The following is a 27422-nucleotide window of genomic DNA, read 5'->3' on the forward strand; positions in this document are numbered from 1 at the left end:
ACGTAGAGGTAAAGAAACACATGCACTCAGGAAAAAAAGGTCAGGGAAAAGTCAGCTCCGCAGTCACAGCCTTATTACTATTAGTAGTAGAAGTTGGATTAGAATGATTTGAAAGGAATCACAGACACACTGTCATCTTGTTCCTGGCTTTAAACTAACCTACTGTAGTGGACAAAGGCTGTTGGGTTTATAGAGGAGCAGACAGGATCACTCTGTTGACGTTCTGCTAAAAGTCCCAGAATCCCCTGGGGATGTCCTGTGATGACATCATGAGAGTTCCACCGGAGCCAGTCTGACCGGGGGTCTTATCAGTCCAGGAGGGGAGACCAGTACACATTTGCCTCTACGGTCAGCCAGGGGGTCACTGACACATACCTGCTGTCAGGGGATACAGAGGGATGTGTTGGCTCATTTTTGAATGACTAACTTGTACGTATGCACCACCACAGGACGCAAACACACAGGCCGATAATATCAACAGATTTCTCAGAATCTCACATGGACACGCGTCCTCCATTCTTGCCTGTGTTAGAACGAGTAGAACTTACATGGCCAGCGCAGACAGGAAATGGTTCTGGGTTCCGAAGTTATATCAGACCCACATACAGCTCGTAGTTATAGAACATTTGCTGAAAGGACAAATGCCTTTTATTTTCCCATAATGACTGTCGCTCCATGGGTACACTTCACATTGGAATTTTCATAAGAGTAAAAGTATTTCTCCTGTTCAAACATGCAGGCCTTGATAACATCCACTGAGCTAGTGTGTGGTACTGACATTGACATTCATTATGTAAAAGACCCAAATCATGTCAGGGGAACAAGTGAGTACAGCAAAGAGACAGAGTAGTGTGGTTTTTGTGGGTGTAACTGGCAATATAGTGTGAAACCAGACACAGGAAGTTTTGGGGAAGATATCCAACAAAGGCTTCAAGAAAAAATAACAATTAGCAAAGATAATAACTAAACCTGTTATAATTTTGCAAATTAAGACAGCTATTCAATTGAATTTCTGTCATTTCTATAAAGATTGCAATATCATTGTGTTTATATGCTGTATCTAGGTATACCATTTTAGGTTGATGGTTAAATCAAGGCATGGTCGATGTGTTTTTCCGCTATTGTATTTTTGTGCCAGCAAGGCCTGCACCATTAAGAGTGTGGCTAGTTTATAGTTTTATATGAAGACAAAACAAACATAATTCCATAGTACAGTCTGGGATATGAAACCTCCCCATGCTCAATCTCCTTTGGATTATATGGTCCCAAATGTCCTAATAAATATATAGAGTTTATTTCATAATGTTGACACAACAATTGTTTTATTCACGTGGTGTCCCATTTGGTTGAAAGAATTTAACATCACCTGCATGTAACACTTCATTACCTTTAATTCAACAACCTTCAGCAAATAAAGTAGTAAAAGTTCTATGATCCACAGTTAAATGTATATCTAAAACTCAGATGATGACCAAAGTAGCGCCACTGGCATAGAACCACAGGCGTCAAGCACAAGTTTTATGCACTCAATCTTCCCACAGTAGCAGTGTCTAAGAACCCACATATGTCAACAGTTAGTTTTATACAATAACGTTTTAAAAAGGCAGTAAAAAAAAATGCTAAGTTCACAGAAGCATTGATTAAGTGACTGTAATGTTCATCTTAAATGGGTGGGGGCCACTTTATTATCTTGTGAGCTCACGAGAGTTATGGGATAAGGGAGAGAATAGAGAAACATGTACAATGTAATAGTAAGAATGTAAATAAACCAGCCCAGGGTTCGCATTTTCCTCCCACCGGATTCCCCTCTTATCACTAACAGCTACACCACAGTGACAAGATAATAATACCATCGGACAGTAAACAGAAAGCGAGGCCTTATCATTAACTTTCCAGGCCATGTTAAAATGTGTACTGGTAAATATGTACAGCTGTACATTTCATCCTCCATGGCCCTTATTGAGTGATTTTACAAGCTCTGCGTTGTTCTTTATAAACGGCAGAGCAGTGGAAAGGGCAGGGGAGGAGGTGATGCGTGTGAATGCTCAGTAAACACTCTCCTCTGGTGACTGCTGGGGAGACATAAAATCAATATTTAGCTATGTGGATCTAAAATTGGATATAAAAAATGTTTGACCATTTTAAGGTGGACACGTGAATGGAAACGGATATGAGATGAGGATTTCATGGGACAGGCACCATGTCTGTGTGTGTGTGCTTACTAGAAACTATTTTTTTACTGTATATAAAAGGACGTGAGTGGAAGAGATGACGAGTTGTCCATTAGGGCAGGCATCTGTCACCGACGTCTATTGGGTTCAGTTTGAGAACTCAAACAGAGTGAGTAGGTCTATAGTGAATCCCAGATCCTGGGTAGGTTCTCCAGGATCCTCCGGCGATGCGACGGGTTCGACACTCCGGCTGCACGCAGGTCCTCCTCTGTGATGCCACTGTGGAGAGAGCAAAGGTCATTTAGGTATCCAAACCACCGAGACCAAACAAATCAGGTTCCATCCACCGTTATTCCTCCTCTCACCTGAAGTAGTCCAGGTCGTCCCAGCCGTTGAGGCTGAGTCCCAGAGTGTACTTCTGTAGACCCAGGGTGCTGAGTAGTTCTCGCACTGTCTCTGGAGCGCCATAGAGGACCTGTATCAAACACCAAAACAAATGTCTAGTCAAAAAACGGAATGATAAAGCCTTAGGTCTGGGCCAATTACTAGGCACCTACAATCTAAGATAGATTCCCTCAATCTCACACAAATTATCAAGGAACGTACCAGGTACAACCCCAAATCCGTAAACACGGGCACCCTCATAGATATCATCCTGACCAACCTGCCCTCCAAATATACCTCTGCTGTCTTCAACCAGGATCTCAGCGATCACAGCCTCATTGCCTGCGTCCGTAATGGGCACGCGGTCAAACAACCACCCCTCATCACTGTCAAACGCTCCCTAAAACACTTCAGCGAGCAGGTCTATCTAATCGACCTGGCCCGGGTATCCTGGAAGGATATTGACCTTATCCCTTCAGTAGAGGATGCCCGGTTATTCTTTCAAAGTGCTTTCCTCACCACCACCTCACTCACCATAAAACTGACTATCCTACCGATTCTTGACTTTGGCGATGTCATTTACAAAATAGCCTCCAACACTCTACTCACCAATTTATATGTAGTCTATCACAGTGCCATCCGTTTTGTCACCAAAGCCCCATATACTACCCACCACCTGTAGGCTCTCGTTGGCTGGCCCTTGCTTCATATTTGTCACCAAACCCACTGGCTCCAGGTCATCTATTTTTTTTTTTTTACCTTTATTTAACTCGGCAAGTCAGTTAAGAACAAATTATTATTTTCAGTGATGGCCTAGGAACAGTGGGTTAGAATGACAGATTTGTACCTCTTCATCTCAGGGATTTGAACTTGCAACCTTCCGGTTACTAGTCCAGCGCTCTAACCACTAGGCTACCCTGCCGCCCCATCTATAAGTCTTTGCTAGGTAAAGCCCCGCCTTATCTCATCTCATTGGTCACCATAGCAGCACCCACCCATAACACTCGCTCCAGCAGGTATATTTCACTGGTCATCCCCAAAGCCAACTCCTCATTTGGCCTCCTTTCCTTCCAGTTCTCTGCTGCCAATGACTGGAACGAATTGCAAAAATCACTGAAGCTGAAGACATATATCTCTCACTAAATTAAAGCATCAGCTGTCAGAGCAGCTTACCGATCACAGCACCTGTACACAGCCCATCTGTAACTAGCCCAACCAACTAATTCACCCCAGTATCTACTTGCACATCAGCATCTACACATCTATCACTCCAGTGTTAATGCTAAATTGTAATTATTTCGCCACTGTGGCCTATTTATTGCCTTACCTCCCTAATCTTAGTACATTTGCACACACTGTATATAGATTTTTATTTTTTCTATTGTGTTATTGTCTGTACATTTGTTTATCCCATGTGTAACTCTGTTGTTTTTGTCGCACTGCTTTGCTTTATCTTGGCCAGGTCGCAGTTGTAAATGAGAACTTGTTCTCAACTGGCCTACCTAGTTAAATAAAGGTGAAATAGAAAATAAAATAAACATTTTATATCTACCCACCTCTTTCTCCCAGCAGTATCCTCTTTCTGCAGCTATGGCCAGGTCATTCCTCTGGGCCGGTCTCTGGCATGGGGTAGATGGAGCCTCAAGGTCCAATGGGAAGAAGTCTACCTCGCTGAGTGACTTGGCTATCTGCAGGGCTGTGAGGGAGTGGTCCCCAAGGGGCCCAACTGGCTGCTCCACCACCCACGGTGCTGAGGCCTGGGTGTGGGGTACACAGGTGGACACATATGGGTAGAAGGCTGGGAGTTTGCTGCTCTGTACAGGGATGGCTTGTTCCTGTTGGTGCACCCTAGGCTGTTCTCTCCTGGGGGTCTCTCTGATGATGGCGGAGTGGTTCATGTACATGTTCCTCAGGTTCTTGGCAGGCAGGATGGAGTCCTGGACAACATTGTTTTTGCTTGGTCGTGGTTGTATGGGTTGTTCATGATAGTGAGAGGTGGGGCTTGGGGCAAGGGGGATTGGCGATGGGTCCTTTGCTGGGAAGAGCTGATAGGAGGAGTTAGTCTGGGGTGGATGATGGTCATTGGTGGAAGGATAGTGGGGCAGGATCCCTGGAATCTCGATTTCAGTGAAGTCAGACCTGCGAGGGGACTTCCTGTCACAGCCACGCCCCCCGAAGAGTTTGGGTAACTGCAGCGCGGAGTCGCCAGCCCAGACCACCTGAGGGTCCCTGCGAGGGGGTGGAGACTCCTCTACTCTTCCCAGGACAGACACACCTTCAAATATGAAGTAGGCAGGGTTTGTGTAACTGCTAGGGGCTGGCTTGGGTGGAGGCGGTGAGGATCTGAAATGGGTGGACAGATAATAATGAAAGTAGGCTAAATGACAAACCATACTATAAACTCCCATCACTAATTATATCTCGGAATCATATGCTGACAATGTATGTTGGCTAGTTTTACAATGAGTGGCTTGAAAAACACCAAAAAGATCCTCACCGGCTGATAGGTGCCCGAGTGGACGGAGGAGACAAGCATCCCCTCACCAGACCCTTCTCATCCTTCTCAAAGCAGAACCATTCTGAAAAAGACAAAACAGATGTTTATTGGACACCATCTAACTAATGTCTTCTCCATATGTCCGGTGTTGTCTGGGGTAAAGGTTGCCCGTGGCGTGTGGTGGCAGTGTTTATGTGTGTTGTCATGGCAATGCATAATGCCTGACCTATAGGGCAAATGGCACCCACTCACACTGTGTGTCTTTTGAATGTCTCAGGATGCATCTGGTCAGGGTCAGTCAGCGAGGAGCCAAAAGAGGAAGCCAGGGCAGAGACCACAGAGAGAGAAAGCCAAGCCTTGGATCAATCAGGAACCAAATAGAGGAAGCAATGAGAGATACACAGGAGAACCAGAGGGCATATTGACTGTCGCAACAGAAGCCCAGCGGGAAGTGATAGTGTGAGCAGAGGAAGGAGAGGAGAGCAGTGATGAGGTTGGTGGGAGGGCAGCCAGGCGAACCCACCGTAGATCTTCTCCCGTGTTCCTCGCCGGTCTTTGGGCACATGGACCCTGACCCGCCCACGTATGGAGCCCATCTCCTCACCCCGGTGGGTCAGAAACGTCTCAAACTGCTCTGCCGCGCCGATAAGGGAGCGCAGTGCCACACAGCACTCACCTACAGAGTCAACAGTAGGATCAACAATGGAGTGGACACTGATCCTGGCCTAGACACTGATCTCTGGTCAATTTAGCTTTTTTCTCTCCTAATAGTTAAGATTTGAAGACTGTACACTGGTCTTTCATCTGTGCCTAAAATACACTTTAAAAATCTAAACATCTCAATGACTACGGTCAAAGGGCATTGATTGACTAAGTGACTGATGAGAGGGGAAATAGTGAATGGTGGTGGTTACGAACAGGAAGGGGAGTAATGACCAACCGTATGACTCAAACCCGTCACATGACTTGACAGACAGCAGGAGGTGCTGATCCTGAAGGTACTCCATGTCTGAGACGATCGGGAGAAGCTATGATATGTAGACACACACACACAAACAGGTTAGCTATGAGTCTTTGGTATGAGTTTGCTCATCTAGCTCCAGATTGATGTATTTACCTTGGGCAGCTGCTTGGGGGACCAGCCCAGTTTGAGGAAGCCAGGCACGTCACAGCTCTGTGAGTCATTCTCTACGGAACGGCGGATCTCTGCTCAAAACAGATGTCGACTTAAATAATTCATCACATAAGTCACAGAGTTTGTTATTGAACTTTAGATGAACTAGGTGAGAAAGGGTTAAGGACAAAGCACCTTCAAGGCAGGATGAGTGAAACTCAATGAAGAACTTGGCTTTGCTGGCTGTCTTCACAATGGCCTCAACACCTTCCAACTCCATCCAGGCCCTCTCCATGCTCGAGTTTGGGTCTGTTTTGTAGTGCAAAGAAATCAAGGCTCACAAGCAAGTATCACAGTTATATTATACAACGTATATTAATCCAAATTCTTATGTCAAAATAACCACAATCACCTGTTTTGGAAATGAACTGTGACGTCACCCCTACATGGAATGTGGCAAAAACAGGCGAGTGGTCGCTGGTGAAGATGTCATCTGTACAACCTGGAGACAGAGAGATCTCAGTCGTAATGATACAACCTTGTCCATTATCCTTATTCTGTTAACTGTACCATCATACAAGCATTCTTATGTCACTAATGATCACTTCAGCACTCTATGCTATTCAACCTTTTCGTCAAAACCTGCGGCATAGACTAAACTAATGATCCTCTAATGGCTATGACGGAGTATGCTGTATGGTATGCTGTATGGTGAGTATTTGCTGAAGGAGGTCAAAAGCAGTGCCCTGGAGTCAGGGCCACAGTGAGGAAGTGACTGTTCGTCTGAGGACCACAGACCAGAGGACGTAGGAGTTGCCAATCATACCTTAAACAGGGACTCTCGCATTTTACAGGAAAACAATCAAAGAAATGGCCACAAAATATCTAATTTAGGAACGCCACGAGAAATAATACTATGATATCCAATTTGCTGTGCCTGAATGCTAAACTACAACGCTGTTAGAGTGCCTTCTGAAAGAATTCAGGCCCCTAGACTTTTTCCACATTTTGTTATGGTTACAGCCTTATTTTAAAATGTATTAAGTTGTTTTTTCACCTCATCTACACACAACACCCCATAATTACAAAGCAAAAACAGGATTTTAGAAACGTTTGCTAATTTATTAAAAATTTAAAATGGAAATATCACATTTACCTAAGCATTCAGACCATTTGCTCAGTACTTTGTTGAAGCACCTTTGGCAGCGATTACAGCCTCGAGTCTTTTGGGTATGACGCTACAAGCTTGGCACACCTGTATTTGGGGAGTTTCTCCCATTCTTCTCTGCAGATCCTCTCAAGCTCTGTCAGGTTGGATGGGGAGCGTTGCTGCACAGGTATTTTCAGGTCTCTCCAGAGATGTTCGATTGAGGTCAAATCCAGGCTCTGGCTGGGCCACTCAAGGACATTTAGAGACTTTCCTGAAGTCACTCCTGCGTTGTCTTGGCTGTGTGCTTAAGGTCGTTGTCCTGTTGGAAGGTGAACCTTCGGCCCATTCGAAGGTCTTCATCGCTCTGGAGCAGGTATTCATCAAGGATCTCTGTACTATGCTCCTTTCATCTTTGCCTCAATCCTGACTAGTCTCCCAGTCCCTGCCACTGAGAAACCTCCCCATAGAATAATGCTGCAACCACCAAGCTTCACTGTAGGGATGGTGCCAGGTTTCTTCTAGACGTTATGCTTGGCATTCAGGCCAAAGAGTTCAAACTTGGTTTCATCAGACCAGAGAATCTTGTTTCTCATGCTCTTGAGTCTTTAGGTGCCTTTTGGCAAACTCCAAGCAGGCGGTCATGTGCCTTTTACTGAGGAGTGGCTTCCATCTGGCCACTCTACCATAAAGGCTTGATTGGTAGTGCTGCAGAGAAGGTAGTCCTTCTGGAAGGTTCTCCCATCTCCACAGAGGTACTCAAGAGCTCTGTCAGACTGACCAAGTCACCTCCCTGACCAAGGCCCTTCTCCCCCAATTGCTCAATTTGCCCGGGCGGCCAGCTCTAGGAAGAGTCTTGGTGGTTCCAAACTTCTTCCATTTAAGAATGTTGGAAGCCACTGTGTTCTTGGGGACCTTCAAAGCTGCAGAAATGTTTTGGTACCCTTCCCCAGATCTGTGCCTCGACACAATCCTGTCTCTTTGAGCTCTACGGGCAATTCCTTTGACCTCATGGCTTGGCTTTTGCTCTGACAAGCACTGTCAACTGTGGGACCTTATATAGACAGGTGTGTGCCTTTACAAATCATGTTCAATCAATATAATCTATCGCAGGTGGACTCCAATCAAGTTGTAGAAACATTTCCCGGATGATCAATGGAAACAGAATGTACCTGAGCTCAATTTCGAATCTCATAGCAAAGGGGTCTGAATACTTAAGGAAATAAGGTATTTCTGTTTTTTTTATTTTATTAATAAATGAGCAAAAATGTCTAAAAACCAGATTTGGCTTTTTTATCACGTGGTATTGCTGACTATTTTTATTTCTTTAATCCATTTAGAGTAAGGCTGTAATGTAACAAAATGTGGAAAAAGTCAAGGGGTCTGAAAACTTTCCAAAGGCACTATGTATGAGGATAATGTTATGAGCCAACAAAAAAGAAACTCAGCAAAAAAAGAAATGTCCTCTCACTGTCAACTGTGTTTATTTTTTAGCAAACTTAACGTGTGTAAATATTTGTATGAACATAAGATTCAACAACTGAGACATCAAACTGAGTTCCACAGTCCAGCCTCTCTCGGCTCAGGACAATCTGAGCACTGATGGAGGGATTGTGCGTTCCTGGTGTAACTCGGGCAGTTGTTGTTGCCATCCTGTACCTGTCCCGCTTGTGTGATGTTCAGATGTGCCGATCCTGTGCAGGTGTTGTTACACGTGGTCTGCCACTGCGAGGACGATCAGCTGTCCGTCCTGTCCCCTGTAGTGCTGTCTTAGGCGTCTCACAGTACGGACATTGCAAATTATTGCCCTGGCCACATCTGCAGTCCTCATGCTTCCTTGCAGCATGCCTAAGGCATGTTCACGCAGATGAGCAGGGACCCTGGGCATCTTTCTTTTGGTGTTTTTCAGAGTCCGTAGAAAGGCCTCTTTAGTGTCCTAAGTTTTCATAACTGTGACCTTAATTGCCTACCGTCTGTAAGCTGTTAGTGTCTTAATGTCTTAGTGTATGTTCATGAATTGTTTATGGTTAATTGAACAAGCATGGGAAACAGTGTTTAAACCCTTTACAAGGAAGATCTGTGAATTTTTTGGGATTTTTACTAATTATCTTTAAAGACAGGGTCCTGAAAAAGGGCGGTTTCTTTTTTTGCTGAGTTTATATTCTAAACCAGGGATGGGCAACTAGCTGCCCACAGCCCCCCTTTTGTAGGCCTGTGGCCCAATAATAATAATAACAAAAATACTATTTTTGTTGGAACTCAATCGGGGTCTCAACTTTCTGTTGAGCGTTGGAATAATAGAATCCACAGTGTGCAACTTAGAAATTTGGGTGTGCATCAGCAGTCACTCAATTAGCACGTCAGCATTTTTTTTAGGATTGGTAAGTTAGTCTCGTGGCCAGCTATCTAAACTTGTAGTAAGCAAGTTTTACCAACCGAGGTGGGGCCCATTGATCATCAGTTATCACATAAAAAACTGCAAACATTTGCCTGCACCCTGTGGCAAAATGTGTTGAATTGCCGGAAATTCACCTTCAAATGTAAATATTGGTCATGGCTGTCATGAGTGGGGCCGCTAAAATGTTTTCTCACAAGGGGATGGGGTTGGGGGGGGTACGCAGACCCATGAGCCACTGCGGCCCCACATGATGAGTTTTTGTGGCCCCCAGCCCCATCAAAATCATCCATGTCGTAAAACCTAAACCCACCATAGGAGTTGCAGGTGATATGGGTCTCTGAGTAAGACTTCCACAGAATCCGGTCACACCATGATGGCACATTGACACGCACCTGTAGACACAGAATAGAAGAATGGCTATATTTATTGTGTGTTTGTGTGTGTGTGTGTGTGTGTGTGTGTGTGTTCGATGCGGACACATTGAACAAAGAATTGATTTAGAAAAATTGTATTATATAATGTAGGGAACACTGCATTCCAATCATACAAGCCATTTCACTCTGAGGTAGTTTTAGTAGTCGTGATGACAGCTGCCGTCAAAGCACCCACCCCCCGTGACCCCAATAGAGACTGATTGGGTTACACATACAGTAAATCCAGTCGTGAGCTATACTTCTTTGTGTAGAATGTTTAGGGGGGCAGGTTACATTAGTTGCAAAAGCGAACGTTTCCAACCTAGCATTATGCAATTCCCTTATTTGCTGACTGCTTTCACAAGGCTCACAATGATGCTTTGTGTGGATTATTTATCATTATTATTTATTATTATTTATTATTATTATTTATGCTTGAATGTAATTCAGACAACACGCTGATTTGGACACAATGTAGCTTTGAGAGGTTGTGTCAGAGAGTGTCACAAGGAGATAGACTCACGCCAGAGGTCTTGTACTTCTGCCACAGGTAACTGTCCCTGGACCCCCTCTCGTACCGATAGGTGGGCGGAAACGCAATCTTCTCTTCCTCTTAACCAGGACAAAGTGAGAGAAAGGGAGAGAGAAGGGGTAGATTCAGAGACAAAAGCAACAAAGAGGAGAAATGATTGACAAGAATAAATAACACAGGTATTTTCACCCGCACAGGAACACACAGTTGGACATGACGTCAGTAGGATGCTACTCACTGAAATTGAGGAAGGCCTTCCTCTTGTGTCGTTCTCGCGTCAGCTGGTCAGCACACATGAGCTCATCAAACTCCCGCTTGGAAACATGTTTCAGAATGTCCTGTAAAGCAATACCAATTCAGTATGAGAGAATTCAAGGTACCGCTCTGGATCTATGGAGATTCTTGATTTCGGGTTAAAACTACATTTGATCTATTTGCTGGGGAACAACGAAACAGAGAGCGGAGAGCAGACAGGGTTTGTCTGACCTGTACGTCCAGATCTAGTCTGTAGTTGAGGTCTCCACACCAGAAGAGATGTGTGAAGCGCAGGCTGACGTCAAAGGCACTGAGTTGCCGGTCCCCCAGGGACAACAGTCTGAGGATGTCCGCACAGTTCTGGTTCCTCCTGACAGGACCACAAGCACAGGGAGTGACAACATCAACTCACACACATAGACATGCTGCGTACATACATTGGAAACGTATACACTCTACAGCCCTGGCATGTCCTTATATAGAACGGACACAGTGGACATCAATCTGATGATAGTTGTGTTGAACATTACCCTAATGTTTAATCTGTCAACTAACACCCAAATGATATACCAAAGAGCTGAACATTGGAAATAGGTGTGTATACAGTTGTGTATACCACAGGTGGCTGGTGGCACCTTAATTGGGGAGGACGGACTCGTGGTAATGGCTGGAGCGGAATTAGCGGAATGGTATCAAATGCATCAAACACGTAGTTTGATGCCATTCGCTTCGTTCCGGGCCATTATTATGAGCCGTCCTCCCCTCAGTAGCCTCCACTGGTGTATACAATATGTACATACCTGACTACTTTCTCACTGCCAGAGGTCAGATGGCAGTTAACAAATCCAAAAGAAGTACTGTTGAAGAGTAAGGAAACCCCAACAGCACCTTTATTTCCTGGAAACAAACAGATTTCACATTTAAAGGTTTTAACCTCATTTAGTTGATAAAACACAACATCTCGTTCCTGTTGATCATGCTCTGATATCATAGATCAGGGATGTAGAACTCATTCCACGGAGGGCCGAGTATCTGCAGGTTTTTGTTTTTTTCCTTCCAATTAAGACCTAGACAACCACGTGAGGGGTGTTATTTACTAATTAGCAACGTTAATTAATCAATCAAGTACAAGGGAGGAGCAAAAACCCATAGGTCCTCCGTGGAATGAGTTTGACACGTGTCTTTGGCTGTAGGCTATGCCAAAGATACAGGATGTGTCCGTGGAGGCTGCTGACGGGAGGACGGCTCATAATAATGCCTGGAATAGAGTCAATGGAATGGTATCAAACATGTGGTTTCCTTGACATTCTATTGACTCCCTTCCATCCATTACTATGAGCCGTCCTCCCCTCAGCAGCCTCCACTGGTGTGTATGTGTATACCACGCATTCCTTTCTGAGACGAGGAGGAGGGTGTGTTGTTATGGGTAGCCGACCCATAGATGACCCAAGTAGGGGCCTGGTATCATACCCAGTGTGTTCCCCAGGCCAGTCTTCACACTGGCTGTGTTTACATGGCTGATGCGACTCTCGTGCTCCGGCTTCACGAACACTGCCAGCCTCATGTTCCACAGTGACTGTACTGCCACCTGCAGGACACATAACCACAGAACACTGTAACAGAGCAATCAAGACATCGGCCTACAGTATTGCTGAATGAAAAAAGCTAAAGTAATGATAACATAAATGTCTTGATTTCTCATGGAATTATCATAATCATAGACATAAGCAATTGTTTTTAGACATTTTATTGCTAGGCTAACTCCAGTGAGTATCAGGTAAATTCATGAGCAATAAACCTTAAGATGCTCTAGACTTCCAGTTTATGCCAACAATTTATATATACACTAGATGACTAACAGGGGAAGCTGTTTTGAAGCCACCGCACCCCATCTTGGCACTCCACTGTTGTAAAATTTTGGGGGGGAAGCTATAGAAATGCATAGTTTTTGCCGCGTTTATTCCATTACAGACACATTAATGCAAACTTTTCATTATATTATCTGAGCTAAACATACAAATAAAAAGTGTAAAATATATACAATTATTTTCCTTAAAGAATACTTTTTGAAAGTCTGAATGTTACTGTCCCCACTACAACAACAAAATACTGAAATTGATGTCATTTTGTCCTTAAAACATTTAATTGAAATACTTTAGAATTCCATTCATTACTATGGAGAACCCTCTCTCCTAGGGAGTGCCAATATGGCCCACTGGTGGTTTCAAATCCTCTCATTGGCCAATACATAGCATCGGCAATCCAGGGTTTATATACGTCATTGGTTTATACACCCTTTTTTATGACCTCTTTGTGCAAATACAACGAGCATGTAAAGTCACTGTCACAGAGAGATAAACAGCTATCATTGCTTTAGGATGAATGGTAAAAGAAAAAGTACATCAGAACAGATATCCTATAAGGTGAGCAAGGACATAATGACTTAATGCAAACACATGACAATCGGAGACACTGAAAGCTGGGAGAAAGGGCCAATAAGGTACAGGGACAGAAAGAAAGAGACAGATGGAAAGATGGCGAAAGAGCGGCACATAGAGTAGAGATGGAGGAAAAGAGGGACATGGCGATGGAGAAAAAGAAGCAGAGAGAGATGGAAAAAGAGGACTGGGGGACAACAGATGGAAATGAGCTGTTTGCTAAATCTGGTGCAACATTTCCTTTCTCCGTGTTCTAAAACGTATGTTTTTGTTGTACATTGTCCGTGTCCCAAATTTGTTTTGAGTTAAATGGAGGACAATAGAGGAAAAAGTGATGCTCACCTGTTTGTACTCTATATGAGTGTAGCTGTGTAGGGTAGCCTTGACGTGCTCGGTCCACTCCTTCTCCCCCTGAGAGTTCTCCTGGGTACCCAGGGCGTAGATGTCGTGAGGCAGCAGAGCTGTGGACTCATCTGGGGTTCGCCCCAGACCACAGCACGTCACCCAGGACTGCAGACTGCGAGGGGGAGGGGAGCCACCTGGACACACAGCCAATAAGATCATTAGTGAGGGTCCAACTCAGCATAGACCACTATCTAGTGCTGCAAATATAAAAAAGTGTTTCTAATAAGAAAATTGTTGCTTTCCAGTGTAATAACCCTGTAATAACCGTAGCCATACCAGGAAAAGTACTGATGTCAGACAGTGACAGCGGAAGACATATTACTCTAGGACAGTGAGGTTCTATTGATGTCGTAGTTACCCATATTCCAGCTGCCCACAAACACAGAGATGACATCAGGTTCACTCAGATGGGAGTGTCTGGTCTTCATCAGCTGCAGCAGCTGGCAGAACGCCTCCCGTTTCTGGAGGGAAGAGAGAGTGTTCTCAGTCAATACAATGGAATCCAATAGGTGGCAACATACACAGACGAATGTAGACCTGTATCTACCCTTGCACTCTCAAACATGAGCTCTCGTGGGGTGTTGTGATGACTGTCCACTACCATGCGCAGCTTGGCTGGACTGCTCTGGAACTTGACTAGCTGCAGAACTGACACGCGCGGGAAAAGAGGGGAATCGTTAGGATCATTGAACACTTCTTCATCGAACTCGGTCAAGTAATGTCAGATGTTGATGTTATTCTCTTACTCCGGTCGTGTGAGACTGTCTCCGCTCCGAATGACCCGGCCTTCCTGTCAAACAGCAGCACTCCTGTGTCCAAGTCCACTGACACGGTCTGTCTGCCGTAACGCACCATCTTAATCTAGACACACACACACAGATGAGACAAGATATACAATACTGTACCACAAAAATGATCCAAATATGACTAAACAGCTGGTATGCCCCCTTAAAAGTATGAAGTGCCCTTTGTCTCTCTCTGTCACCTGAAAGGAGTGGACAGGTATGGGCCTGGCACTGTTCTTGGCTACAGGGACAAGTGCTGGAGCAGGGACTGGGGCTGGAGAAGGGGCTGGAGCTGGAGCATGGGCAGGAGCAGGGGATGGAGCAGGGACTGGGGCTGGAGCAGAGACTGGGACTGGAGATGGGGCAGGAGCAGGGACTGGAGCTGAGACAGGGGCGGGTTCACGGAGAGGGGCAGGCTGCACAGCCAGGTTGTGATTGGTCACAGCATCTTGAAGAGCTTTCAGCACCTGCACAGTAAGAGCAGAGAGAGCTTTAGACTGGAAAGTAAATTAATATCAGACTAGTTTGCATGGGGTAGTGTGTGTGTATGTATGTGGGTACAAACCCTCTTCTCCAGGGAGGACAGCAGGCTGACCAGGGCAGAGATTTTACACAGCAGGCTGTCCAACTCCATGTCTGGACCTCTACCCATATTCTAAAAGGAGGGACAGTAATATTAATTATTAAGTAGTGATGCGCTGTGAAAGTTATTTTTCTCAATTAGTGCACTAGAGGGCGCAGCAGATCAGATTTCCATTCATTTTCTGTCTTCTTTGTTTGTGGGTCCATTGTGGACCATAGTAGAGTAGACAGGGTAAGACAGACAGGGTAGGACATCACCGGGTAGGGGCCTTCCAAGTGGCGCAATGGTCTAAGGCACTGCATTGCAGTGCTAGCTGTGCCACCAGAGATCCTAGGTTCGAGACCAGGCTCTGTCGCAGCTGGCCGTGACAGGGAGACCAATGGGGCGGCTCACAATTGGCCCAGCGTCGTCCAAGTTAGAGGAGGGTTTGTGTCCGATGACACGGTCGCCAGGTGCACGGTGTTTCCTCCGACGCGTTGGTGTGGCTGGCTTCCGGGTTAAGTGGCCGTTGTGTCAAGAAGCAGTGCGGTTTAGCTTGGTTGGGTTGTGTTTCGGAGGACGCACGGCTCTTGACTTTCGCCACCTCTGAGTCCGTACTGGAGTTGCAGCAACGAGACAAGACTGTAACTACCAATTGGATGGCACGAAATTGGGGAGAAAACAGGGTAAAAAAAAAGGACAGACAGAACGGGTAGGACAGACAGGGTATATCACAGATGGGATGTACCTGTGACTTGGTGGAGGTTAAAGGGCAGGTGGGATGGTCAAACACTTTGGCCAGCGTCTCCAAACTGGACATGGTCAGATCAATCTCACTGTGGATCAGACAATCAGTTTCGTTTTCTCACTGTGATAACTAACAAATCTATCACATCACAAACACTAAATGACATACAGCACTAACTGTAGTAGCAGTAGCAAAATGCTGAAACCCACCTGTTGAGTCCCTGGCATGCTGTGCCCAGGGTGTGGTGTAGATGGAGTAGGCCTTTTGCTCCTCTACGCAGACCCTCCACATCCAGAGGCAGCTCACTGCACAGATACTCACTGAGCAGCCCAACCACCTCACCTGCCATGCTGTGAAACCACAGTAAAAAAAAATCTACATTTATGTGGTTTATCCATCATTTTTACCAGAAAGAGTAGATAAAACTAACGGAATGGAATCTTTGTGTAAAAAAATAAATAAAATTCAACACACTCTTAAAAAGAAACACAGTTTATCGTGAGTGTTCGCAAACGTAAGCCTTGTTGAAAGCAGCACTCAGGCAAGCTGACGAGGAAGGGAAAGGGGATACCTAGATGCCACAGGAAAATACTACAGTGCTAAAGTACCCCAAATAGCCCCAGACCAATAGTGCACATTTTTCCCTATTTATGTGTGGAACTGGAAGTATATCTGCATTCTCCTGATGTGTGATTGGTGTTAGGGAGTGTGTACCTGGGTGTGTTGAGCTCCTGCAGCCTGTGGAGGAAGAGGAGATGGGGGGATGGGGTGACTGGGGGTCCTTCTGGGGGAGATGTACTGACTGAGACTGGGGCTGGGCTGGGACTCCACACCAGCCCTGGCTTCTCATCATCACCTGAGCTCTCCTCACCAGTATCTGTGTCCCTCCCCACAGGGTAGAGCAGGGGGATGACCAGACCCTTATGAGGGTGCTGGTACCCCAACACCAGGTCCCCCAGTGTACGGAAACAGTTCACCTGCACCCCTTGAGACGTCTGTGGGGAAACACACATACAGCATAGACAGAATTATAATATAAATAGACATTCATAGACATAGCGATTTGCTCAAACATGTAAGAATGAACATACATGGGCTGTGGTTATACATACATGGGCTGTGGTTATACATACATGGGCTGTGGTTATACATACATGGGCTGTGGTTATACATACATGGGCTGTGGTTATACATACATGGGCTGTGGTTATACATACATGGGCTGTGGTTAACCAGAAAGGTCAAAAATACCATAGACACATGATACAGAACCTACACAACACAAGTGATCTTCATGAGAGTTTCCTTTATGTACAGGATAGATGAACAAATTCCCTGAACTGATGCCACAATGAGCTGCAAACCGTCCATCAAGGTAATGTTTATAAACTGTTTCTCTAAAGTTCCTAAAGCTTGGAAGACCGTACAAATGTCTCAAATCCATATGAACCTGTTCAGGATACGCATGTGTTGTTCGAACAGTGTCCACCAAAACAAAATGGACCTGGATATACTCAGGGGGATCCCTTGGAGTAGAGGAGCGGTCTCTTGGGCCCTGGAGGTGCCAAACAGAAGCCACAACCACTCACCTCTGTTTGCATAGCCAGAACAAGAACCACATCAAACACTCATTGCCAAGCAGGCTGCAGAAACCACTGCTAATCAGCCACAGGACAGGAGATGATGTCACAAACCTACCCCCCAAATTCTGGTCACTGGCAAGGTTGGGTGCCATGAGTCACAGTGTTCCAGCAGTTTACTAGCCAACCTCTGTGTTCTGAGCCAGTCTACCGTACACACGCACAAACGCTGCCTGCTATAAACAACACTCCAACAGCCAGCTGTCTCAGATACGTACAGTAAACATGGAGGGGAAACACATATTCAACAGCCATCGACAAACGCATTAAGTGCCAGTCACACACACACACACACCGCGGGCATAGACATATTAGATGCCACGGACACACTCTCAGACACAGGACCCAAAGGGCGCACACAGAAACACTGCAAACTAAAAGCCCCTTTCCTGTACGTCTTATTTTAGAAACGTTTGTTTTCATTGTGTGGTTTGAAAAACCATTTTTGGCAGACATTACCTGCCCCAGTTGCCAGGGACTCCTCTAATGGTTTATGCATTTTTTCGAGGAACTCTTGAGAAGTAATTACAAAGAAAATACAGACTAAACGACTCAGGGAGACAAAAACGGCCTGTCTTTTAGCTCAAAATATCCCTTCTATAAAATAGCCCCCTCAGAAAAACAAGAAAGCAACCACGCAATCCCTATGTGGTAATGTTTTTTAATAGCAAAGCCAGTGAGACAATCTGCTTATTGGGGACTTTACTGACTTCCATGGAAAACAAGCGAGGCAGCAATACAGTACATGGAGCACAGCCCTCATCTGAAAAGAAGGTTTACATGGTGTTTTCAAATCAAAGACTCATTAAATGACTGTCTCTATGAGACAATTGTTATTCAGCTGGTTTTGCACCAGATATGGTAAAGGAATGCACAGGCTGGTTTGCGGGCTGCCTCAAATGTTTTTTGTTACTGTGTTTTTTTCCTCATTCCTGATAATTAGGACCAGGAGCTGTGGCTTTTGAAAGGAGTCGTCCCCTATAGTCACTATCTAAAACACACCCATACAACCGCCACACACAAACTAATCCGAACCATCCCTATCCCCCACCCAACTAACCCTCAACACACACATCCTTGTCCACGGCACATTCACACACAAAGCACAAACAGACCCATCCTCCTTAGAGCACTGGTCAATGAGTGGGTAGGTCAGGAATCTGTGAGACACACACGCAATTTCTCCTCTGTGCAATTGTCATTCTCCAAGCATGCAGCCGCATGGCAGAGATGCCATTGAAACTAAAAGGCCTAAGACAGAATGAGCCTAGTATATGAACACAAGACACTTCCTGTTTCCCTTACAACATACAACAACACAACTCTTTTGTAATGATAACAACTACAGTATTGTACAGTCCATTCTTTCTCGAAAGTGGTTGCTACAAGAGGATAATATCATGCTTGCACATGTAGGATATGCTACAGTATTAGCCTAGTTACTGTCAGGATTAGGTCATGTGTGTATGTGAGGGGGGGGGTTTGGAAAGTTAAACTGATGATGGTCACTCACCTGTACAGCCAACAGGCCGTCTGCATCAGGAAGAATACGATAAGTGTGAACGTGCCGTTGGTACCTGAAAAGGGGAAAATAACATTTACAAATGTACTGTATACCCCAAGACAGCACTACACATAACTATACGACTGTCATGGGCAGAATTAAACATTCAAAGGCAAAACACGCTTTAAAGTAACAATGAAATAAGGATGAGCAGATGTGCTGCCCTTGTTAAAGATAAACAAGACGCTAATTTGTTGATGGTGTGACTCAGTTAGATGGTTATTTTAGCAACTTCATGGTCCACTGCACAGCGTGGGATTACATGACTACTACTGGGTAATTCCATGGAAACGGAACTGCGCCGAGACTCAGATTTTTCACTTAAAATGTATGCCAAACAAAAACCATTGATTTCAAAGTTAAACAAACCATACAACTCCATGTACAATGACTGCTTTTAACAATTTACACAGAACAGTTTCCAGAAACATTTACTGGAAGAACTGTGCAGATGCAAAGTTTAGTGAAAAGATTTCGGTAAAATCTCCCTCCGTTTTTCACGTGACCACGTTTTTCATGGTTAAAAGATGTCTACCGAAAGAATGGGAAGTTAGCTATGCCATGACACCTTGACTCTGAACAAAATCTATTTTGGTTATTGAGCCACAGTAAGTGGCGGGATTGCGGTAACAGAATTCTTTCATGGGTCCCTGATCTGTACTACACAGAAATGCATAATTATAGATATTAATGTCATTATCTTCATGGCATTGTATCCTAAATAGGTACACTCAGGTATTAATATGCAAAATCCTCCTTTGCATATTTGGTTATTATTCTACACACTGGCTATTATTTGAATGAGCTCCTCCACTTAGCAAAACCAAATCTGAACCAATCATCTACATCTATGTTTTATAAGTTTTGACATCAAAGTACAGCACAGTAGAGCTCAGTAGAGTACAGTATAGTGTACTCAACTCGTGTGCTCTACTGTACTGTACTGAACTCTACTCTATACTAATCTACTGTACTGAGCTACAGTGGGGCAAAAAAGTATTTAGTCAGCCACCAATTGTGCAAGTTCTCCCACTTAAAAAGATGAGAGAGGCCTGTAATTTTCATCATAGGTACACTAACTATGACAGAAAAAATGATTTTTTTTTTCTCCAGAAAATCACATTGTAGGATTTTTAGTGAATTGATTTGCAAATTATGGTGGAAAATAAGTATTTGGTCAATAACAAAAGTTTATCTCAATACTTTGTTATATACCCTTTGTTGGCAATGACAGAGGTCAAATGTTTTCTGTAGGTCTTCACAAGGTTTTCACACACTCGTTGCTGGTATTTTGGCCCATTCCTCCATACAGATCTCCTCTAGAGCAGTGATGTTTTGGGGCTGTTGCTGGGCAACACAGACTTTCAACTCCCTCCAAAGATTTTCTATGGGGGTGAGATCTGGAGACTGGCTAGGCCACTCTAGGACCTTGAAATGCTTCTTACGAAGCCACTCCTTCATTGCCCGGGCGGTGTGTTTGGGATCATTGTCATGCTGAAAGACCCAGCCACGTTTCATCTTCAATGCCCTTGCTGATGGAATGATGTTTTTCACTCAAAATCTCACGATACATGGCCCCATTCATTCTTTCCTTTACACGGATCAGTCGTCCTGGTCCCTTTGCAGAAAAACAGCCCCAACGTGTGATGTTTCCACCCCCATGCTCCACAGTAGGTATGGTGTTCTTTGGATGCAACTCAGCATTCTTTGTCCTCCAAACACGACGAGTTGAGTTTTTACCAAAATGTTATATTTTGCTTTCATCTGACCATATGACATTCTCCCAATCTTCTTCTGGATCATCCAAATGCTCTCTAGCAAACTTCAGACGGCCCTGGACATGTACTGGCTTAAGCAGTGGGACACGTCTGGCACAGCAGGATTTGAGTCCCTGGCGGCGTAGTGTGTTACTGATGGTAGGCTTTGTTACTTTGGTCCCAGCTCTCTGCAGGCCATTCACTAGGTCCCCCCGTGTGGTTCTGGGATTTTTGCGATCATTTTAACCCCACGGGGTGAGATCTTGCTTGGAGTCCCAGATCGAGGGAGATTATCAGTGGTCTTGTATGTCTTCCATTTCCTAATAATTGCTCCCACAGTTGATTTCTTCAAACCAAGCTGCTTACCTATTGCAGAAGAAGTTACAGGTCTGTGAGAGCCAGAAATCTTGCTTGTTTGTAGGTGACCAAATACTTATTTCCCACCATAATTTGCATATAAATTCATAAAAAATCCTACAATGTGATTTTCTGGATTTTTTTCTTCTAATTTTGTCTGTCATAGTTGAAGTCTACCTATGATGAAAATTACAGGCCTCTCTCATCTTTTTAAGTGGGAGAACTGGTGGCTGACTAAATACTTTTTTGCCCCACTGTATATTCTACTCAATTTTTTAAAAACTTTACCATACTGTAATGCGCTCTCCAAACTTGTGAGAAATAGACGTCTATGATTGGTTCATTTGTTCGGTGTGGACCAAATCTTAACCAATCAGACACGTTTGTTTCAGTCAAATCATGGCCCGTCCGGAACAGACCAAAAATCAACATTTGTGGACATTGAAATTAAAGCCGGTCCAGGCCGTACCAAAAAATGGCATATGTGGACATTGAAATCAAGGCCAGGGTGGACTGACCAGTTTTCAACAATTCTTCAACATCCATGAAAGAAAGAGAGGGGGCTCATGGGTAGGTGTTGGTAGGTAGGGGCACAGAAAGGAGTCAACCTGTGCCTAGTACATGCCCCTTTGCCCTTCCACTCACCATGTGCCGTTTTGGGGGGTGGTATAGATATTTTTTTGTATTAAGTTTTGTTATTGTTGTTCTAAACCCATTGCCCGCATGTTCGTCATGACATCTTCAAGGGATAGATCGAAATGTACTGTATTACAATAATTGTAGCGACCCTGTGTTTATAAACATGTATATCTACTTGGCTTTTGTGGCACAAAAATAAACTCAGCAAAAAAAGAAACGTCCTCTCACTGTCAATTGTGTTTATTCGTGTAAATATTTGTATGAACATAACAAGATTCAACAACTGAGACATAAACTGAACAAGTTCCACAGATTGTGACAAACAGAAATGGAATAATGTGTCCCTGAACAAAGAGGGGGTCTTGCAGGAAATCAGGCACAGAACGAGCAGTATGGCTGGTGGCATTGTCATGCTGGAGGGTCATGTCAGGATGAGCCTGCAAGAAGGGTACCACATGAGGGAGGAGGATATCTTCCCTGTAACGCACAGCATTGAGATTGCCTGTAATGACAACAAGCTCAGTCTGATGATGCTGTGATACACCGCCCCAGACCATGATGGACCCTCCACCTTCAAATCGATCCCGCTCCAGAGTACAGGCCTCGGTGTAACGCTCATTCCTTCAACGATAAACGTAAATCCGACCATCACCTTTGGTGAGACAAAACCACGACTCGTCAGTGAAGAGCACTTCTTGCCAGTCGTGTCTGGTCCAGCGACGGTGAGTTTGTGCCCATAGGCGTATCTGCAGTCCTCATGCCTCTCCATATCTGCAGTCCTCATGCCTCCATGCAGCATGCCTAAGGCACGTTCACGCAGATGAGCAGGGACCCTGAGAATCTTTCTTTTGGTGTTTTTACAGAGTCAGTAGAAAGGCCTCTTTAGTGTCCTAAGTTTTCATAACTGTGACCGTAATTGCCTACCGTCTGTAAGCTGTTAGTGTCTTAACGACCGTTCCACAGGTGCATGTTTATTAATTGTTTATGGTTCATTGAACAAGCATGGGAAACAGTGTTTAAACCTTTTATAATAAAGATCTGTGAAATGATTTGACATTTTTACAAATGATCTTTGAAAGACAGGGCCCTGAAAAAGGGACATTTCTGTTTTTGCTTTGTTTACTTAGAAAAAATACATATATACACAATTTATTTTCCTTCATTTTTCTTGAGTGGGCAGCCTGATGAAAGCCAGTCAATTTTTAAATCACCCAGATAATATACCTCTGTTGATATCACATACGTTATCGAGCATTTCACACATGTTAGCCAGATACTGACTAGCACTTGGTGGTCCACAGCTGCTTCCCACCAGAATGGGCTTTAGGTGAGGCAGATGAACCTGTAGCCATCTTACTTCAACAGTATTTAACATTGTCACACTGGTATAACTGTTAAGGAGACAGGTGCAGGAATGCGTAATTGTAAACCCGTAATTGACCCAAATTTCTACCAAACAAAGACGTATACAAAACACAGGGTTGAGACCCAAACAAAAGAGCGAGGAGTACCTCAAATAAATACACAAGCGCACAATGATACCATACGGGATGAGACCCGTAATAATCTGCGCCATATGTGCGGCACGAAAGCCAAAACAACATAGCACAGGTACTCACACGACCAACGGACATTGTAACAATAATCGACCGAATAATGGTGATCAAAGGGCACATTCATTAAATTACTAATCAATGGGAATAGGGACCAGGTGTGCGTAATGACAGTTCCGGAGGGATCCGTGACAAACATGAGATCCTCTCTAAGCCTTACAGAAATGTGTATCTGAATAGAAAACGGCCACACCACCTTTGGCATTTGGGTCTTTTCTGTAGATTTTATAACCATGTATTGCTACCACTGTATCATCAAATCTATTATCTAAGTGAGTTTCAGAGATTGTCAGAATATGAATGTCATCTGTTACTAGCAAATGATTGATTTCATGAACCTTGTTTCTTAACCTACATATGTTAACGTGGGCTATTTTTTGCACTTTTCTGGGATGCTTAATTGTTTTTATTGCTTTACTGGGAGGTTTAGATTTTGTGTCACTGGACTACACACAATACCCCATAATGTCAAAGTGGAAGTATGATTTTCGAAATTTTTACAAATTAATAAAAAATGAAAAGGTAAAATGTCTTGAGTAAATACGTAAGTATTCAACCCCTTTGTTATGGCAAGCCTAAATAAGTTCTGTAAAAATGTAAAAAATGTCCTTAACAACTCACATAATAAGTTGCATGGACTCACTCTGTGTGATATAATAGTGTTTCAACATGATTTTTTTGAATGACCACCTCATCTCTGTACCCCACATATACAATTATCTGTAAGGTCCCTTAGTTGAGCAGTGAATTTCAAACACAGATTCAACAACGAAGATCAGGGAGGTTTTCCAATGCCTCGCAAAGAAAGGCACCTATTGATCAGCAAGCCCACCCCCTTTTCCCGATGTCAATCATGTCTATAGGAGGCACTGTAACCAGCTTGCTCACAAATTGTGATGAGTTAGTATGTTGTTGCAGAAATAAATAGACCTGGGGGAGGGGTTGTCCAGACACATTAGCTTTGACCATCAGATGACAGAAAGTGAAAGAAAACAGTTATCAACATGACAGTGGAAGGGAGGAAGAAATTCTGTGGCAGATTTTTCAGAAATTCTGTTGCCAATTCATTAACATAATTGATATTGGTAAAAACTCTATAACTAATTGATATGTCTACCTTTACTGGTTACTTCTGTGAACTTTCATTACTCTCCCTCCACATAAAAATATATTTAAAATATGTGGGTTTTTGGTAACAGAATTTCAAGGCACAAGGCAATGTTTCTTCAACTTACAGAAAGCAGAAAATGTTTTCCTAACCTAAATACAAGTGTTGATATTAGTTGGCAGGGGTTTTTACTTCAGCATTATTGTGTTTAGATGTATTTTCTAATACCTTTTAAGACTTATTCTGATAGATGTTTTCTCAGACTCCTTTTCCATCTGTTTGACAAGGAATTAAAGCCTATGCTTATTCCATATTCTAAGGATGGAAAAGTCTTGTAAAATGTATATATGCTTTAATTAAAAAAATATAGAAACTCTTAATTAGTATTCTTTTGCCACCCATTTTGACATGATCCCATTAATGTCACATGTTGGTGCTCATAAAGAACCTACCCACACATCTCACATTTTTACACACCACTATTTACACAACCTACACAAACTAGACAGAGGGGTGTGACTCATCTGGACCGCATGTGGGCTTCATGTTCGATAATAATCACTTGGTAGCAAAACCATACCACTAGTCTGTGTCAAGTATCCAATAGATGGCTAACTTTTATCTCTACTTTATCTCTTAACACAGTACAGTAAATGCCTGTAACCCCCCTGTTGAAAAGACACCAGTTGAAAGCCCCCTGCTGAAAGCATGGCCTTGTGATGCCTGGTAGAGAATCATAGGTATCATTCATCTAGAATGAATTCATATTTCCCTGTAATGACAGCAGACCTGTATTGATGTGGAGATTAGATTAGTATACACTAGGCCTACATACAACATAGAGAGGAGGAAGAGGAACAGAGACAGAGGGACAGAAAAAACACGGAATAGAAAACAACAGCAAAAGAGAGGGAAAAGAGAATGAGGAAAGAGAGAATGAGACAGCTAAGAGGGAGAGAGAATGAGACAGCTAAGAGGGAGGGAGGGGGGCAGCATGAGCAGCAGTGGGGCTCAGCTTTCAGGAATGTGTCTGGCTCGGGCCGCTGTGCACAGAGAGCCGTGTGGTCACTGTAGCTCCCGCCCTCTTCCAGGGGCCCCAGGGAAGACTGAATGGAGGGGGGAGGAGAGGAGAGTGGGGGACCAGGAGCCCTAAGCCAGGGTTAGACGGACACTGGCCAGGCTTGGTTGGGCTGTATCGGGACTGGGCAACCTGAGTGTTCAGGAGCTATAGACTTCCAGCAGCCCTGTGAGCCACAGCCTTCTCCCTGCCCGCTGTCCCAGGTCAGAGTGACAATGATAAAGATGACAGAGAGACAGGCTGCTGAATCTATTTACAATGCAGAAATTGAGACACGCTATAGCACTTGTGAATGTGAGGTTAGTTCCCTTTCCACTGACTGTGAGCATCACTGAGTTGATATTGACCATACACACTCAGAGATGGAAAGGAATTTTATGCGTGCGTGTGTGTGTGTGTGTGTGTGTGTGTGTGTGTGTGTGTGTGTGTGTGTGTGTGTGTGTGTGTGTGTGTGTGTGTGTGTGTGTGTGTGTGTGTGTGTGTGTGTGGTGGAAGGCTACTCACAGCAGACAGAGGGCGTAGGCTCCAGGCACAGACTCACTGTCCCTGACCAGGAAGCTGCCGTCCCTCCCAGCCCGGGCCAGCAAGTCCTCCGCATGCACGCGGCTGATGTCGCGGTGGTACCACGCCACCGCCATGACAACCGATGCTGTTGTTGTCCACCTGTCAGTCAGTGGAGTGTCTGTCCGTCCAACGGGGTAATCCACAACAAGGTGTACGGTCAGAGATGACACACACACAGTCTGTCCCACACCTGTGTCATGGCACCACGAGACCCTCCAGCTCTCGTTGTTCAGTCCTTTTGAGTGTTCACGGCTTCTCCAGCATCCTCGTCCTCATTAGTAAGGTCGACACAGGACAACAACAATAGTCCTCCTCATTTAAGACAGGCACGCCTTCCAGGGTCCTACTGGGTTACACATCCTGTTGCCTTTGAGGATTGTTGTCGTTGTAGAGTCAGAGTCAATATCCCTCCCACCGATTTCTCTGTGTCCAGAATCCAGAACTACAGTTGCTGAACTCTGGCTCACCTTGCTGTTAGTTCCCCCACAGAGAACAACTGTCTCAGTGTCTGTGTGCAGGTTGCTGCCAGCCGGATGTTCCTCTCAGGTAGACAGACAGCTGGATGTTCCTCTCAGGCAGACAGACAGAGATAGAGAGAAAGAGAGAGAAAGAGAGGGAGGAGCAATGATGCATATAGCCAACCACCCCTGGGGGTAGTGCCTGCAGTCTCACCCCAAAGACCGACAATGCTGCTGTCCCCTCAATAAAAGCCCTGCATGCAAACAACACAGGAAAGAAGAACCAAGAGAAGTCAGTCAGCCATACAAAGAAACCCTGCTGCACAGCCTGCTGTGGTGGATAGATATCAGACAATTCAAATGATTTTCCAGTTGTTTTGCCATATAAGGGAAAGGGCAAACACCCTGCAGAAAGTTCAGCTGATGGTTGCAGTTCTCTCCAGATTCCACAGTCTCTCTCTTCCTCTCTGTTGTCAGACGTAGATTACAGAGGGTGGGTCGGGGGTGTTGGTGGGGGGTGTCAAGGGTCCCTGGTCGGTCCCGTGCAGAGAGTGTGTTGGGAGCGTCCCGTCCCCCTGGCGTGGTGTGTTCCGTATCTCCCTAGAGTGTCGTCAAAAGAGGAGGTGAAGGGGGGCTAGAGGATGAGAGGACTAGCCCTGTTAAAGCGCAACACAACGCGGGGCAGCACAGACAGAGGAAGTGACTCCCCGCTCCAGATGTGAGTAAGAAGGAAAAGCGAGGGCAGAGAAAAAAACTGACGCAGCAGCAGAAAGAATTCCTGCGAGGGGCTTCACT

The 27422-nt window shown here is 44.6% G+C and overlaps 1 protein-coding gene across 1 annotated transcript; it reads right to left on the minus strand.

Annotated features, from left to right (window-relative positions):
* Positions 1–1163: 1163 nt before the first annotated feature.
* Positions 1164–27422, minus strand: LOC112220882 (phosphatidylinositol 3,4,5-trisphosphate 5-phosphatase 2B-like). The gene is made up of 26 exons (XM_024382821.2): positions 26110–27422; positions 19003–19066; positions 16564–16844; positions 16059–16199; positions 15850–15937; positions 15105–15194; positions 14740–15006; positions 14501–14615; positions 14302–14402; positions 14113–14215; positions 13692–13888; positions 12382–12499; positions 11712–11808; positions 11143–11281; positions 10895–10994; positions 10648–10736; positions 10022–10103; positions 6579–6668; positions 6362–6475; positions 6170–6258; positions 5993–6080; positions 5576–5728; positions 5053–5134; positions 4112–4898; positions 2537–2646; positions 1164–2450 (listed from the first exon to the last, which is right to left on the minus strand). The coding sequence occupies exons 1-26, from the start codon at positions 26241–26243 to the stop codon at positions 2351–2353; spliced, it is 3819 nt and encodes a 1272-aa protein (XP_024238589.2). The 5' UTR covers positions 26244–27422; the 3' UTR covers positions 1164–2350.

Source organism: Oncorhynchus tshawytscha, linkage group LG21, assembly GCF_018296145.1.
Source record: "Oncorhynchus tshawytscha isolate Ot180627B linkage group LG21, Otsh_v2.0, whole genome shotgun sequence".
In the NCBI taxonomy this organism is placed as follows: domain Eukaryota; kingdom Metazoa; phylum Chordata; class Actinopteri; order Salmoniformes; family Salmonidae; genus Oncorhynchus; species Oncorhynchus tshawytscha.